This window comes from Pecten maximus, chromosome 7 (genome assembly GCF_902652985.1).
Source record: "Pecten maximus chromosome 7, xPecMax1.1, whole genome shotgun sequence".
NCBI lineage: Eukaryota > Metazoa > Mollusca > Bivalvia > Pectinida > Pectinidae > Pecten > Pecten maximus.
The window spans coordinates 26,948,313-26,965,768 of record NC_047021.1 but is presented as its reverse complement, the minus strand read 5'-3'; the positions used below and the strand labels follow the sequence as shown (position 1 = coordinate 26,965,768).

Genomic DNA, 17,456 nt, shown 5'->3' with positions numbered 1-17,456 from the left:
TCCGTTCGATGGTTAACACAATTTAAAGGAGTTTTTACTCATTTTACAGTGAGTATTGAATCAGTTTTGACTTCAGAATATAACATAAATAAAACACAAAGACAGATTTGTTACTTGTCCCGTCGGACAAGTACTTAAATGATTTCACTTGTCCGACATGAATTTCGTCTGGTACCGGACAATCGGACAAGCGTTAATGTCGACCCCTGCATATGTTATGTCATCTGACTAGAATGTGTCATCTGACTAGGATGTGTCATCTGTTATGTCATCTGACTAGAATGTGTCATCTATTATGTCATCTGACTAGAATGTGTCATCTATTATGTCATCTGACTAGAATGTGTCATCTTTTATGTCATCTGACTAGAATGTGTCATTTGTTATGTCATCTGACTGGAATGTGTCATCTGTTATGTCATCTGACTAGAATGTGTCATCTATTATGTCATCTGACTAGAATGTGTCATCTTTTATGTCATCTGACTAGAATGTGTCATTTGTTATGTCATCTGACTCGAATGTGTCATCTGTTATGTCATCTGACTTGGATGTGTCATATGTTATGTCATCTGACTAGAATGTGTCAAATGTTATGTCATCTGACTAGAATGTGTCATCTATTATGTCATCTGACTAGGATGTGTCATATGTTATATCATCTGACTAGCATGTGTCATATAGTATGTCATCTGTCTTGGATGTGTCATATGTTATGTCATCTGACTAGGATGTGTCATATCTTATGTCATCTGACTAGCATGTGTCATATGTTATGTCATCTGTCTTGGATGTGTCATATGTTATGTCATCTGACTAGAATGTGTCATATGTTATGTCATCTGACTAGAATGTGTCATATGTTATGTTATCTGACTAGAATGTGTCATCTGTTATGTTATCTGACTAGAATGTGTCATCTGTTATGTCATCTGACTAGAATGTGTCATATGTTATGTCATATGACTAGAATATGTCATCTTTTATGTCATCTGACTAGAATGTGTCATCTGTTATGTCATCTGACTCGAATGTGTCATCTGTTATGTCATCTGACTTGGATGTGTCATATGTTATGTCATCTGACTTTGATGTGTCATTTGTTATGTCATCTGACTAGGATGTGTCATATGTTATGTCATCTGACTAGCATGTGTCATATGTTATGTCATCTGTCTTGGATGTGTCATATGTTATGTCATCTGACTAGAATGTGTCATATGTTATGTTATCTGACTAGAATGTGTCATCTGTTATGTCATCTGACTAGAATGTGTCATATGTTATGTCATATGACTAGAATGTGTCATCTATTATGTCATCTGACTTGGATGTGTCATTTGTAATGTCATCTGACTAAGATGTGTCATTTGTTATGTCATCTGACTTGGATGTGTCATATGTTATGTCATCTGACTTTGATGTGTCATTTGTTATGTCATCTGACTAGGATGTGTCATATGTTATGTCATCTGACTAGGATGTGTCATTGGTTATGTCATCTGACTTGGATGTGTCATATGTTATGTTATCTGACTAGGATGTGTCATCTGTTATGTCATCTGACTAGGAAGTGTCATATGTTATGTTATCTGACTAGGATGTGTCATCTGTTATGTCATCTGACTAGGAAGTGTCATATGTTATGTTATCTGACTTGGATGTGTCATCTGTTATGTTATCTAACTTAAGGAAAGGTCATCTGTTTTGTCATCTGAATAGAATGTGTCAACTGAAATGTCATCTGTTTTGTCATGTGACTAGGATGTGTCATCTGTAATGTCATCTGTTAAATTTCCTCGTTTAATGAATAATCTTACCTGAAGTTCCTCCCTTAATCTGCAAGAGAAAATTAACAATCATTAATAGGCTCAAATGCTGTCAGTGGCTGGCATTGATAACAAAGCCAAATGTCTGACATAGAAATATAATACAATGCACATCATCTAAATCTAATGCCATTAAGATTCAATGTCACAAAATAATCACTTTTTTCAGCATGTAACACTGAATTAGCAAAGTACGACATTATTTGTACAGTACAGCGATATATTATCCTGACCCTTATATTAAACAGAAAAATAAATTCAGTGTTATTTCACTTCTCAGTATGTACTTTAATTGTTAAGGTCTAGAGAAAACATGAACCATTTGTAGTATAATCTAATGATAAATAGGGTACCATATATATACACCTTAGGACCATATTTTTCTAAGACTGAAATTTTAAGGAAACAAATCTCTGGTTCTGGTTCATCAAAATTCTATAGTACTGAACATTCATTAATATGACTGAATGCTTTGTGCAATTAATAAATAATAAATGTAGGGTGAATTAATAAGCACTGGCTCTGTAACTACTGAAAGTTGGAGAGGCTGGATTGAGGGGGGATGGGGGAGGGCAGATATGGGGGGGGGGCAGATTGGGGGAGGGGGCAGATTGGGGGAGTGGGGGCAGATTTGGAGGGGCAGATTGGAGGGTGGTAGATTAGGGGCCAGATTTGAAGGGGGCAGATAGGGAGGGGGCAGATTTGGAGGGGGGTCTTTGTGGACACTGTAAACCTGATCCCTCGTTAATTACAACGAAAAGGTGAGATCTAGATGTAGCCAGTGACATTTTCTAAGGACTGATTAGTTATAAAGTGATAGTATGGAAGCCCCTAAGTGTACATTGGGCAGACATTTGTAAAGTGACCCTCAGGTAAACACTCTGACACAATCTTATCACAAAATAGAACAAATTCATATATATTTTTTACGAAGCATAGCTGTGAGAACTGTGAAATATTTATTAGGATTATTAGGGTACATTATGGACGCATTCAGGCTTACATAACCTCTCTATCTTGATCTCAGTATATTACAACAACAACAAAAACTAAATCAAAACAAACAAAAAATATCAATAAATTGTTGATTATGAAGTCACCTAAACAATACTAGAAATTACTTGAGAAAATATTTGATGACTTTGACATCATGATATGAGTGGTTATAATGATTATAATCTGTAGTGTTATGGTAGTCAAGATAGTGCTGTCCCATAATACACCTCCATATTAAATTTGGTTAAAACTGAACCTAATTCAGATCAGAGACAGATAACAAACTTATAAATATCATATAATATATACAGTGTACATACATAGCAGATGTATACTTAGTAACGCTAACACAACAAGAATATATAGGTATATGTCGTCTTATACATTGCATAGCAGTGAAGTTAACATAACAGTTAAAACAAGCTAGCCAAGGAATTTAAATCACTGGAGATACAGAAAATACTAAAACTGTAAACACATGTGTCATGTGTGGAAAAAAATCATTTAGTTTACCCGCGATTATAAAACCCCTACATTGACAAGTTAGGCTGGCTTATCTCCCTTGCAGCATACATTAGTATCTGGATTTATGTTGATTATATTGGCCTTTGATCCATTTGTAAGGTTATGGTATAGGTTTTTAACTATTTTCAGGATTTCCAACCTTCATTACGTGCCTTACAATTCAGAGTACCAGAGTACTTTTATCAAATTAAAGGATATGCAGACGTCTATCCAGAAAACTTCACAAAGGCTAATGCATGGTTTGAGTGTTTTTGTCTGTCACTCACTGTGTCAACAGCATGTAAGAATGAGAGGCAGATTTCCAAATACCAACAGAACAAATAAGCTGTTTTCCTACCCTAGAAAAAAGGGTCCATACAGCTGTCATGCACATGGAAGTGTGAAATCAACTTAATCAATTTGTCACATGAGGGTTATAATTAACTTGCTATGTTTGTTTATCTAAACATTTAACTGAATGATTAAAAAATCATTTACTGAAGCAGAAAGGAATTATGATCAACACCAACTGTTGTTGTGATATGAAGGATGTTTCAATGTGGCCTTTGTTATTTTTTTCCAACATTTCCAAATCATTGTCATATAATATATTTCGATAAAAAAGAAAAAAAATATATATATGTAAAGTATGCACACCAAAGTTGGTTACCGTAAAAAACCAGTGTAATTTACGCACCAGTGTAATTTGCACAGGTATTTTTTGGGGCTGAAAATGCTGGGAAAACCTTCTATCAGTATATTTTGCGCATGAAAAAAAAAGGTACTTATCAGTCAAAAAAAGATCTGTATATCCATCAGTGTTTGCAGTCAATCCAGTGACTATTCTTTAACTCAATGGTGTTTAAATTTGTGTGTATGAACATTAATAACACTTCAAGATAATATTTTGCTTGTTTCATGAAAAAGCAAGAAAAGGCTGTACATTGTATTAAGTGTTACTTATAATATACAGTTTCATGTATAGAGTGATAACCCTTGTATATATTTTATTCCTTATTTTCTTTTAATTTTTTCTTTTTTTTCTTCTGTTTTTTTTTTTTTTAGTTTGACACTGTTTACATGAAAATGAAAATTTTACACATGTAATCAACAACATGATTTGAATCTTTTTTAAAATTTAGTTAGTAGCTAATTAAAAAAAAACATTAATACAAGCAGTTTTACACATAGGAAATCTACTATGTAGTGAAATCTTAGTTACCCTGGATTCAATTGCCCTAATTACATTCACAACCCTGTAACAAGAGGCCCAGAGGGCCTGTATCGCTCACCTGGTTTCATGAGATATGAAACAAGGGCCCAATGGGCCCAAATCGCTCACCTGCAATGCAGTGATCTTTTCATATATGGATCCTGCAGTTATTTGAAAGCATGCTACAGGACCAATATAATGTCTCTCTGCACTTTGGCTTTTCACTAAAAGTCATTTAAAGATTTAAGCATACTTGATCGACGTGACCTTGAATGAAGGTCAAGGTCATTCATTTGAACAAACTTGGTAGCCCTTCACCCCAGCATGCTACAGACCCAATATCAACTCCCTGGGACTCTTGGTTATTGAGAAGAAGTTGTTTAAAGATTTTAGCCTTTTTGACCCCTGTGACCTTGAATGAACGTCAAGGTCATTCATTTGAACAAACTTGGTAGCCCTTTACCCCAGCATGCTACAGACCCAATATCAACTCTCTGGGACTCTTGGTTATTGAGAAGAAGTCGTTTAAAGATTTTAGCCTTTTTGACTCCTGTGACCTTGAATGAAAGTCAAGGTCATTCATTTGAACAAACTTGGTAGCCCTTCACCCCAGCATGCTACAGGCCAAATATTAGGTCTCTGGGACTCTTGGTTATTGAGAAGAAGTCGTTTAAAGATTTTAGCCTTTTTGACTCCTGTGACCTTGAATGAAAGTCAAGGTCATTCATTTGAACAAACTTGGTAGCTCTTTACCCCAGCATGCTACAGGCCAAATATTAGGTCTCTGGGACTCTTGGTTATCGAGAAGAAGTCGTTTAAAGATTTTAGCCTTTTTGGCCCCTGTGACCTTGAATGAAGGTCAAGGTCATTCATTTGAACAAACTTGGGAGCCCTTCACCCCAGCATGCTACAGGCCAAATATTAGGTCTCTGGGACTCTTGGTTATTGAGAAGAAGTCGTTTAAAGATTTTAGCCTTTTTGACTCCTGTGACCTTGAATGAAAGTCAAGGTCATTCATTTGAACAAACTTGGTAGCCCTTCACCCCAGCATGCTACAGACCCAATATCAACTCCCTGGGACTCTTGGTTATTGAGAAGAAGTTGTTTAAAGATTTTAGCCTTTTTGACTCCTGTGACCTTGAATGAAGGTCAAGGTCATTCATTTGAACAAAATTGGTAGCCCTTTACGGCAGCATGCTACAGACCCATTATCAACTCCCTGAGACTCTTGGTTATTGAGAAGAAGTCGTTTAAAGATTTTAGCCTTTTTGACTCCTGTGACCTTGAATGAAAGTCAAGGTCATTCATTTGAACAAACTTGGGAGCCCTTCACCCCAGCATGCTACAGGCCAAATATTAGGCCTCTGGGACTCTTGGTTATTGAGAAGAAGTCGTTTAAAGATTTTAGCCTTTTTGACTCCTGTGACCTTGAATGACGGTCAAGGTCATTCATTTGAACAAACTTGGTAGCCCTTCACCCCAGCATGCTACAGACCCAATATCAACTCCCTGGGACTCTTGGTTATTGAGAAGAAGTTGTTTAAAGATTTTAGCCTTTTTGACCCCTGTGACCTTGAATGAAAGTCAAGGTCATTCATTTGAACAAACTTGGTAGCCCTTCACCCGAGCATGCTACAGACCCAATATCAACTCCCTGGGACTCTTGGTTATTGAGAAGAAGTCGTTTAAAGATTTTAGCCTTTTTGACTCCTGTGACCTTGAATGAAAGTCAAGGTCATTCATTTGAACAAACTTGGTAGCCCTTCACCCCAGCATGCTACAGACCCAATATCAAGTCCCTGGGACTCTTGGTTATTGAGAAGAAGTCGTTTAAAGATTTTAGCCTTTTTGACTCCTGTGACCTTGAATGAAGGTCAAGGTCATTCATTTGAACAAACTTGGTAGCCCTTCACCCCAGCATGCTACAGACCCAATATCAAGTCCCTGGGTCTTTTGGCTATTTAGAAGAAGTCGTCTAATTTTTTTTTAGCCTTTTTGACTCCTGTGACCTTGAATGAAAGTCAAGGTCATTCATTTGAACAAACTTGGTAGCCCTTTACCCCAGCATGCTACAGACCCAATATCAACTCCCTGGGACTGTTGGTTGTTGAGAAGAAGTCGTTTGAAGATTTTAGCCTTTTTGACTCCTGTGACCTTGAATGAAGGTCAAGGTCATTCATTTGAACAAACTTGGTAGCCCTTCACCCCAGCATGCTACAGGCCCAATATTAGGTCTCTAGGCCTTTTGGTTATTGAGAAGAAGTTGCTTGAATGGAAAGTTGACGCCGGACGGCCGGACGGACGACGGACGGACGACGGACGCCGCGCCACGGCATAAGCTCACTTGCCCTTCGGGCAGGTGAGCTAACAAGAATGATGCTTAAGTATATTTGTTGCTGGTATTGCTAAGTCAATATATATCATTAGCATTTTATATGGGTACCTGTACATTGGTTTTATTTTAATACTACAAATGCCAAAAAGTGCATTAATCCATGAAATTGACTTTTGGCTCGAACCTATAGGGATGCTACCACACAAATGTGAGTGATATCCATTGCTTAGTTTCAGAGAAGAACTTGTTTAGACCAATTGACCCCTTTTGACCCTGCCCTCTGCCCCCTTGGGGGTCAGCTCCTTCCTTTATGCAATCTTGAATCCCTACCCCAATATAGGATGCTACCAGTGAAACCATTGCTAAGTTTCAGAGAATAAGTTGTTTAAATCAATTTAGCCAAATTGACCCCTTTTGGCCCCACCCCTCAGTCCCCTGGCGGCCGGGTCAACCCCAATATTTTTACAAATTTGAATCCCCACCCCATAACCATGCTACCATACATATGTGAGTAATATCCATTGCTCAGTTTCAGAGAAGAAGTTGTTTAAACAAATTGACCAATTTTGGCCCCGCCCCTCAGGCCCCTGGGGGGTCAGCCCCACCATTTGTACAATTTTGAATCCCCACCCCATAGGGATGCTATCAGTAAAATATGAGCGATATCCATTGCTTAGTTGCAGAGGGGAAGTCGTTTATATCAATTCTGCCAACTGACCACTTTTGGCTCCGCCCCTCAGCCCCCAGGGGGGTCGGCCCCGTCATTTGTACAATTTCAAATTCCTACCCCAAGCTGCTGCTACCAGCAAAATATGAGAGATATCCATTGCTTGGTTCAGGAGAAGAAGTCAATTATATGAATATAGCCAGATTGACCACATTTGGCCCCGCCCCTCAGGCCCCTGGGGGGTCAGCCCCATCATTTGTACTATTTTGAATCCCCACCCAATAATGTTGCTACCAGGCAAATATGAGTGATAGCCATTGCTTGGTTTCAGAGAAGAAGTCGTTTATATCAATAGCACCAAATTGACCCCTTTTGGCCCCGCCCCAGAGACTCCTAGGGGGTCAGCCCCATCATTTGTACAATTTTGAATCCCCACCCCATAGTGATGCTACCAGGCAAATATGAGGGACAGCCATTGCTCGGTTTCAGAGAAGAAGTCGTTTATATCAATAAAGCCGGATTGACCACATTCGGCCCCACCCCTCAGGCCCCTGGGGGGGTCAGCCCCATCATTTGTACAATTTTGAATCCCCACCCCATAATGATGCTACCAGGCAAATATGAGCAATAGCCAATGCTTAGTTTCAGAGAAGAAGTCGTTTATATGAATATAGCCGGATTGACCACATTCGGCCCCGCCCCTCAGGCCCCTGGGGGGTCAGCCCCATCATTTGTACAATTTTGAATCCCCACCCCATAGTGATGCTACCAGGCAAATATGAGTGATAGCCATTGCTTGGTTTCAGAGAAGAAGTCGTTTATATCAAAAGCGCCAAATTGACCCCTTTTGGCCCCACCCCAGAGGCCCCCAGGGAGTCAGCCCCATCATTTGTACAATTTTAAGTCCCCCTACCCATAGAGATGGTTCTGACTAAATTTGTTCAAATTTCGATCAACGGTTATGAAGAAGAAGTCAAATAAGTCAATTGTTGACGGACGGACGACAGACGGACGGACGGACGGACGGACGGACGGACGACGGACGCCACGGTATGGCATAAGCTCATCTTGGTCCTTTGGACCAGGTGAGCTAATAAGTTATAAATTCACTCTGCGTTGGCTGAAGTTTCAACATCAGGTACGCACTCATTAAGCACTGACTGGTACAGGATTGGACAGATTAAAGGGCCGACATAGATCCTGAGGGTCAAATACGTATTAGGGCAACAGACTAGAGGACTAACAAACTCTGGTAAACAGTGGTGTCTACAGAAAGCAAAAAACTGTTAAACACCAATCTTATGTAGAAAGTTATGGTGTTATATCTAGAATGTAAATAAATACTAGAGCAGAATTAAACAGAAGGAAACATTGCTGTCCTGTTCGACCACACACAACCATAATCCTTGATAAACACACAGGCATCTATATACCTCGAACAAAACATTCTATTTATGGTAAAATTTTGTTTCATTTAAGTGATTTCTAACAAAAAGTTTAAAGAGAAAGGTGACACTGAAATACTCAGAGTGAGTCAATCAGAAATTAGACAATTGCTTAGGACAGTATAGAAAACAATAGAATATTAATATCATCCTTTCAAAAAAGGAAAATCTGAACAACCATAAAAACTTTGATTAAAAGCTAAAGCTCTCAATTAAAAGCTTATGACAATGAAAAAAGCTTCACAATAGATATATCTACATGTATGCCCAGCAAACATACAGTTTTTACTCAACGTCTTTGTGACCTGACGAGATAGGAGGAACTGATCTGTTGCCACCAATGATAATCTACATAAAAATAAAACCTCTGTTCAGATAAAATTTCTATATTTTATTCTGTCAAATGAATTTCCTCTTGTCCCAGTTTCATCAATGTTCCAGATCTCAAGGAAATTTCTTAACGGAAAACATGATCGAATTTAAGGGAAACTATTAGTTAAAGAAATTTCCTTTAAAGTATGAAATACTTTGCTATGATATTCATATCATAAAATGAAAATTAAGTTAAGTTTATCACAAGGAACGTTATGAAACTGAGGCCAGAATTAAAATTATTTAGTTGTTGGGTGATCTCAACAGATTTCTACAATACAGTAATTGTACATACTTGGTCAGCTGATAACATTCATAAGTGGTCTGTGCTGAATAATTTGAAAGGAAATGTTGGAAAAATAAATGACAAAAGTCAAGGGGAAAGACACAATGTAATTCCAAGTTTCTCGACTGCTCAGTTAGCTTATAACACAAAAATAAACAGTTAAAATATATAACCAGTTGTTTTGTTAAAAAGTGATTCCTTGATGGAAAAGAGTTGAAAAAGGAGGTAGCCAACTTTTTACCCAAAATAAAAAAAAACAACTTTTTTTGGTTTTTGTTTAAAGTTAAGTGGTTTTTGTTGAAGTTATTAACAAATTCATTAATTGGCTTTCACACTTTAATTGAATTTATAAGAATGTTGGGAATAAAACACAAATCATAATGAAATCTGATTTAGATTATCTAATGTATTTGGTATCTGATACCATATGACTGTCAATTATAATTTTCTCAACACCTAAATTACGCAGATTTTAATAGTAATCTATATACTTCATTTTCGCGAAACCCGTCACGATAAAAATTTCATCCAAAAATTACAATGACAATCATAATGTCTAACAGATGACTGTTAGGTAGTATGTAATCATACTACTGTCATCAGTAACCTGATCATTGTAAATTGCCTTGACAACGACACCTGTAAAAACAGCATGAGCACGATAGTACCCTGGGTTTTCCCAGGACACCATAGTTTATACCAGGTTTTCCCAGTATAAAGTAGTTTTACCAGGTTTACCCAGTATAAAGTAGTTTTACCAGGTTTTCCCAGGATACAGTAGTTTTACCAGGTCTTCCCAGGATACAGTAGTTTTACCAGGTCTTCCCAGGATACAGTAGTTTTACCAGGTTTACCCAGGATACAGTAGTTTTACCAGGTTTACCCAGGATACAGTAGTTTTACCAGGTTTACCCAGGTTTACCAGGTTTACCCAGGATACAGTAGTTTTACCAGGTTTACCCAGGATACAGTAGTTTTACCAGGTTTACCCAGGATACAGTAGTTTTACCAGGTTTACCAGGTTTACCCAGGATACAGTAGCTTTACCAGGTTTACCCAGGATACAGTAGTTTTACCAAGTTTACCCAGGTTTACCAGGTTTACCCAGGATACAGTAGCTTTACCAGGTTTACCCAGGATACAGTAGTTTTACCAGGTTTACCCAGGATACAGTAGTTTTACCAGGTTTACCCAGGATACAGTAGTTTTACCAGGTTTACCCAGGATACAGTAGTTTTACCAGGTTTACCCAGGATAAAGTAGTTTTACCAGGTTTACCCAGGATACAGTAGTTTTACCAGGTCTTCCCAGAATACAGAAGTTTTACCAGGTTTACCCAGGATACAGTAGTTTTACCAGGTTTACCCAGGATACAGTAGTTTTACCAGGTTTACCCAGGATACAGTAGTTTTACCAGGTTTACCCAGGATACAGTAGTTTTACCAGGTTTACCCAGGATACAGTAGTTTTACCAGGTTTACCCAGGATACAGTAGTTTTACCAGGTTTACCCAGGATACAGTAGTTTTACCAGGTCTTCCCAGGATACAGTAGTTTTACCAGGTTTACCCAGGATACAGTAGTTTTACCAGGTTTACCCAGGATACAGTAGTTTTACCAGGTTTACCAAGGATACAGTAGTTTTACCAGGTTTACCCAGGATACTTTAGTTTTACCAGGTTTACCCAGGATACAGTAGTTTTACCAGGTTTATCCAGGATACAGTAGTTTTACCAGGTTTACCAAGGATACAGTAGTTTTACCAGGTTTACCCAGGATACTTTAGTTTTACCAGGTTTACCCAGGATACAGTAGTTTTACCAGGTTTACCCAGGATACACACTAGCTTAACCAGGTTTACCCAGGATACAGTAGTTTTTACTAGGTCTTCCCAGGATACTTTAGTTTTACCAGGTTTACCCAGGATACAGTAGTTTTACCAGGTTTACCCAGGATACAGTAGTTTTACCAGGTTTACCCAGGATACAGTAGTTTTACCAGGTCTTCCCAGGATACAGTAGTTTTACCAGGTTTACCCAGGATACAGTAGTTTTTACTAGGTCTTCCCAGGATACAGTAGTTTTACCAGGTCTTCCCAGGATACATTAGTTTTACCAGGTCTTCCCAGGATACAGTAGTTTTTCCAGGTTTACCCAGGATACAGTAGTTTTACCAGGTTTACCCAGGATACAGTAGTTTTACCAGGTTTACCCAGGATACAGTAGTTTTACCAGGTTTACCCAGGATACAGTAGTTTTACCAGGTTTACCCAGGATACAGTAGTTTTACCAGGTTTACCAAGGATACAGTAGTTTTACCAGGTTTACCCAGGATGCAGTAGTTTTACCAGGTTTACCCAGGATACAGTAGTTTTACCAGGTTTACCCAGGATACAGTAGTTTTACCAGGTCTTCCCGGGACACAGTAGTTTTACCAGGTTTACCCAGGATACAGTAGTTTTACCAGGTTTACCCAGAATACAGTAGTTTTACCAGGTTTACCCAGGATACTTTAGTTTTACCAGGTTTACCCAGGATACAGTAGTTTTACCAGGTTTACCCAGGATACAGTAGTTTTACCAGGTCTTCCCAGTATACAGTAGTTTTACCAGGTTTACCCAGGATACAGACTAGCTTAACCAGGTTTACCCAGGATACAGTAGTTTTTACTAGGTCTTCCCAGGATACAGTAGTTTTACCAGGTTTACCCAGGATACAGTAGTTTTACCAGGTTTACCCAGGATACAGTAGTTTTACCAGGTTTTCCCAGGATACAGTAGTTTTACCAGGTTTTCCCAGGATACAGTAGTTTTTACCAGGTTTACCCAGGATACAGTAGTTTTACCAGGTTTACCCAGGATACAGTAGTTTCACCAGGTTTACCCAGGATACAGTAGTTTTTACCAGTTTTTCACAGGATACAGTAGTTTTTACCAGTTTTTCACAAGATATCATAGTTTTTACCACGTTTACCCAGGATACTGTAGTTTTTTCCAGGTCTTCCCAGGATACAGTAGTTTAAAATTAACAAGGTTTTTCCAGAATCTAGTAGCTTTTACCAGGTTTTTCAAGGATATCTTATTTTTCACCAGGTTTACCCAGGATACAGCAGTGTATACAAGGTTTTCTGAGGATATCATAGTTTTTACCAGGTTTTATAAGATTATCAAAGTTTTTAACAATTTTCCCAGGATACAGTAGTGTATACCAGGTTTTCCTATGATATAAAGTATATACTGTTTCCCGGGGTAGTAAGTGTTTTCTGGGGTCTCCAATTGTATAATATACGTACCCGGGTAGTATATACCTGGGATTGAAAAAGCATAAACACCAGAGCAGTCACATACCAAATATCCTCTAATGTCAGAAATAATTACTTGATATTCAAAACTGTTTTGTCTCAAACTCTGATAATTTAAAGAGCCTGAGCATGCTTAACTTGAAGAACTAAGTGAATGTTCTTGCAAACTTGCCGCAAATTTGTTGTAAAAAGAAATTGTTTGCTGGTAAAGGGTGACAAGTTCCTGTAAATACTCAGGAGCTGTTCCATTCATTGTCTTCTATGTAAACATCACATAAGTATGAAATGAAATAAACACTGGTCAGTGGTGTGATTTGCTCCCTCTTACGAGTATGAGTCACCAGGCATGTTGCAGTGTTCTGCACCATCTGCATGCGTCGAATGCATCAGATACACCAAAGTGCAAAGCATTACCGTGGTATCATGCATGGTGTAAGCGAGAAGTAACAAGCAAATGCACCAATGTATTACATGTATCTGTGGTGATGAACTGCCAGATACACCCAATGTTTCTGATCTGGTGATAACAGGATCTTGCGATACTGTTTACCTGTTTTTCCATGTTCGGAGAACTATCAAAGTGTACACAAAGGTTTCTCACAGCTTAGTCTGCCTCAATAGATTGGGCACCAACCTTATAGCTGAAGACCTTTAACAAGCTGATCGACACTTATGGGAAAAGACAATCAGTTCTGTCTTTCCTGATTAAGCTTGAGCATATTGCTGTTCATGCGAGTACTGATGTCATATAGACATTGCATGCTGTTAATGTGTGCTAACTGTCTTGTGGTCTGATAACCAGGGAGAGTTTGTGTGTCGTCGGCATAACAATTAATGCTATGGAAGGTTATGACGAATACATTTAATCTCCCTGATCGGTTTAGAATGACAGTATTGTTTTGGTGCCTGGTTAACTATGGACCCTCGCAATCAAAATACAGAAATACAGTAGTTATATGTATCATAGAAACAGACAGTGGAGCTCCTGCAATACAGACAAGAGGTTTGATGTATTGTGTCACTGTGCTCGTAATAGTAATAAAGGAAAGCTACGTAAAGCCAGGAGCATTTCAAAGTGGCAAGGCATGAAAAAAAATTGTCCTCACCATTTTGTTTAATGTGTCAAATTGCTGAACACGTGTAACAAAATATTAAATGTTACACTGTGACTTCAGCATGATAAATTCAAAGTTAAAAAGAAGTTCTTTAATAAGAAAAATATATAGTAACTGTTGTGTTCATATGAATATATTCATTGTCTAAAAAAGATATTTTAATATAGTGTCAAATGTTTGATTAAAGAACTTCCTGAATGTAATTATCAGTATCTATCTTAACATCTTAATCATTATTTATCAGACACCTGTCAGGGTATATCATACAGTTGAAAACCAGATCAGGTGACTTCGGGCCAGTCAGATAAGTAGATATACATACCTTAGTTATCAAACCCTTAAACCGATTCTGATCAAGAGTTGAACCTGATAAAAAAAAAAACATGGAATCTAATTAACATTCAAACTTGATTGATCAAAATATTAATGCTGATCAACATATGAATTTGATCCATCAAAAATCAATTCTGACCAACATTTGACAGGCACCTGCTTCTGGTTAATACCAGAAAATAATATAATAGCCCCTATGTACTCCTACCACATCAGCAAGATGTAACATTTGAAGATCAGACGATGCATCGAATGTGGAACAGAAAAAGGCTATCTACCTAAGAGCTGTTTCAAAACAGACAGTTTAATTGGTCGACAATTATAGTTAGTATTGTTTTCAGAGCTGTCGACTAATCAATTGCCCCTTGCATACCGCTTTAAAATATACAGACTACCACGACAAAAGAATAACATGTACTGATATTTAAGGAATCTAAACTCAGTTACGTTACTGATGTTTATATACATTTGATATTTCAGTCAGATTGAACTTAAATTCAAAATAAATCGAAGATCATCACCCCCCAACTTCTGACTTAATTTAATTATCAAGTATAGTATTATACACCTTGTCGATATAGTAGGAGTAGGGACCAATATTTTTTTCCTATTAATACTAACCAGAAACAGACACCTGTGTAATAAACAAAATAATGAATTTTGACCAACATCTGAACTTGATCTCACAAAATATGAATTCTGATCAACAATAACCTTAATTTTGTTGTATATATTATATATTATGTATAGTTCCTATTGTATGGATAGAATAACACTGACATACCTTTTTTAAGTGTCAATGTGCTGTACTGGGTATACATATTAACACTGACATACCTTTGTTAAGTGTCATGCCGTGGGTATCTGTTTGGGCTGGACCTCTGGGTGGGGGTTCTCGAGGGGGGTCAATGTAGCCTCGATTCGGGATGTCTGGTGGGGCAGAATCCTAAATTAAATAAAACAAACACATCAAAAATATTTCTTTATTGAAACTCCATCACTGTGTATTATGAGTTGTATACAGTATGGATGCTCCTAAACATTGTAATATACAATCATATACAGTTTGATACTGAAACATTGTAATATACAATCATATACAGTTTGATACTGAAACATTGTAATATACTGTAACTGTGTCAAATTATTTTAAAGTTGTAAGGTCTAGGAATGTTGCCTGTAGAAACGAGAACTTTGACAATACAACTATATATAGTTTGATACTCAAACATTGTATTACACAACTATATATAGTTTGATACCCAAACATTGTATTACACAACTATGTATAGTTTGATACCCGAACATTGTATTACACAACTATATATAGTTTGATACTCAAACATTGTATTACACAACTATAGATAGTTTGATACTCAAACATTGTATTACACAACTATATATAGTTTGATACCCAAACATTGTATTACACAACTATGTATAGTTTGATACCCAAACATTGTATTACACAACTATATATAGTTTGATACTCAAACATTGTATTACACAACTATATATAGTTTGATACCCGAACATTGTATTACACAACTATATATAGTTTGATACTCAAACATTGTATTACACAACTATATATAGTTTGATACCCAAACATTGTATTACACAACTATATATAGTTTGATACTCAAAAATTGTATTACACAACTATATATAGTTTGATACCCAAACATTGTATTACACAACTATATATAGTTTGATACCCAAACATTGTATTACACAACTACATATAGTTTGATACTCAAACATTGTATTACACAACTATATATAGTTTGATACCCAAACATTGTATTACACAACTATATATAGTTTGATACTCAAACATTGTATTACACAACTATATATAGTTTGATACCCAAACATTGTATTACACAACTATATATAGTTTGATACCCAAACATTGTATTACACAACTACATATAGTTTGATACTCAAACATTGTATTACACAACTATATATAGTTTGATACCCAAACATTGTATTACACAACTATATATAGTTTGATACCCAAACATTGTATTACACAACTATATATAGTTTGATACTCAAACATTGTATTACACAACTACATATAGTTTGATACTCAAACATTGTATTACACAACTATAGATAGTTTGATACCCAAACATTGTATTACACAACTATATATAGTTTAATACTTACTTGAGGCGAGGAAGGATCAACAGACACATCTGAAATGTTAATAAACAACAAACAAATAAATTTAGTTTCGTAGAACAAAAATTCAACAAAATCTTTTTTTTTTTAATTTGAGTAATATAACTTCTCTCTCTTTGTTTCCCTTACTATTAGTAATCTATTAGTAATCTATTCAAGTGTAAATGCCTTAACAACAACCTGGATGAAAGCAGTAATACCTTGAAACCATGAAAACCGGTCTAACATACAACTATATCACCATAATGTTACACAGTCTAACATACAACTATATCACCATAATGTTACACAGTCTAACATACAACTATAACACCATAATGTTACAGGTCTAACATACAACTATATCACTATAATGTTACACAGTCTAACATACAACTATATCACCATAATGTTATACAGTCTAACATACAACTATATCACCATAATGTTACACAGTCTAACATACAACTATATCACTATGTTACACAGTCTAACATACAACTATATCACTATAATGTTACACAGTCTAACATACAACTATATCACCATAATGTTACACAGTCTAACATACAACTATATCACCATAATGTTACACAGTCTAACATACAACTATATCACCATAATGTTACACAGTCTAACATACAACTACATCACCATAACGTTACACAGGTCTAACATACAACTATATCACCATAATGTTACACAGTCTAACATACAACTATATCACTATAATGTTACACAGTCTAACATACAACTATATCACTATAATGTTACACAGTCTAACATACAACTATATCACTATAATGTTACACAGTCTAACATACAACTATATCACTATAATGTTACACAGTCTAACATACAACTATATCACTATAATGTTACACAGTCTA

General features: G+C 36.7%; 1 protein-coding gene across 3 annotated transcripts in view; it reads right to left on the bottom strand.

The window, feature by feature from the left end:
* The window catches only part of LOC117330418 (tyrosine-protein phosphatase non-receptor type 12-like), a 43,592-nt gene that overhangs the window by 4,925 nt on the left and 21,211 nt on the right, over positions 1–17,456 (bottom strand). Inside the window, exons 12-16 of one of the 3 annotated variants that reach the window (XR_004533341.1) lie at positions 16,573–16,601; positions 15,232–15,340; positions 14,384–14,427; positions 9,270–9,337; positions 1,821–1,839 (exon numbers count right to left, since the gene is read on the bottom strand). Coding sequence is in view for 2 of the 3 variants with exons in the window: in XM_033888692.1 (XP_033744583.1) it covers positions 1,821–1,839; positions 14,053–14,076; positions 14,384–14,427; positions 15,232–15,340; positions 16,573–16,601 (225 nt within the window). In the remaining variant the exon portion in view is untranslated. Of the gene's footprint in view, positions 1–1,820; positions 1,840–9,269; positions 9,338–14,052; positions 14,077–14,383; positions 14,428–15,231; positions 15,341–16,572; positions 16,602–17,456 lie in introns of all 3 variants that reach the window. The other 2 variants (XM_033888692.1, XM_033888693.1) reach the window with 2 other exon arrangements.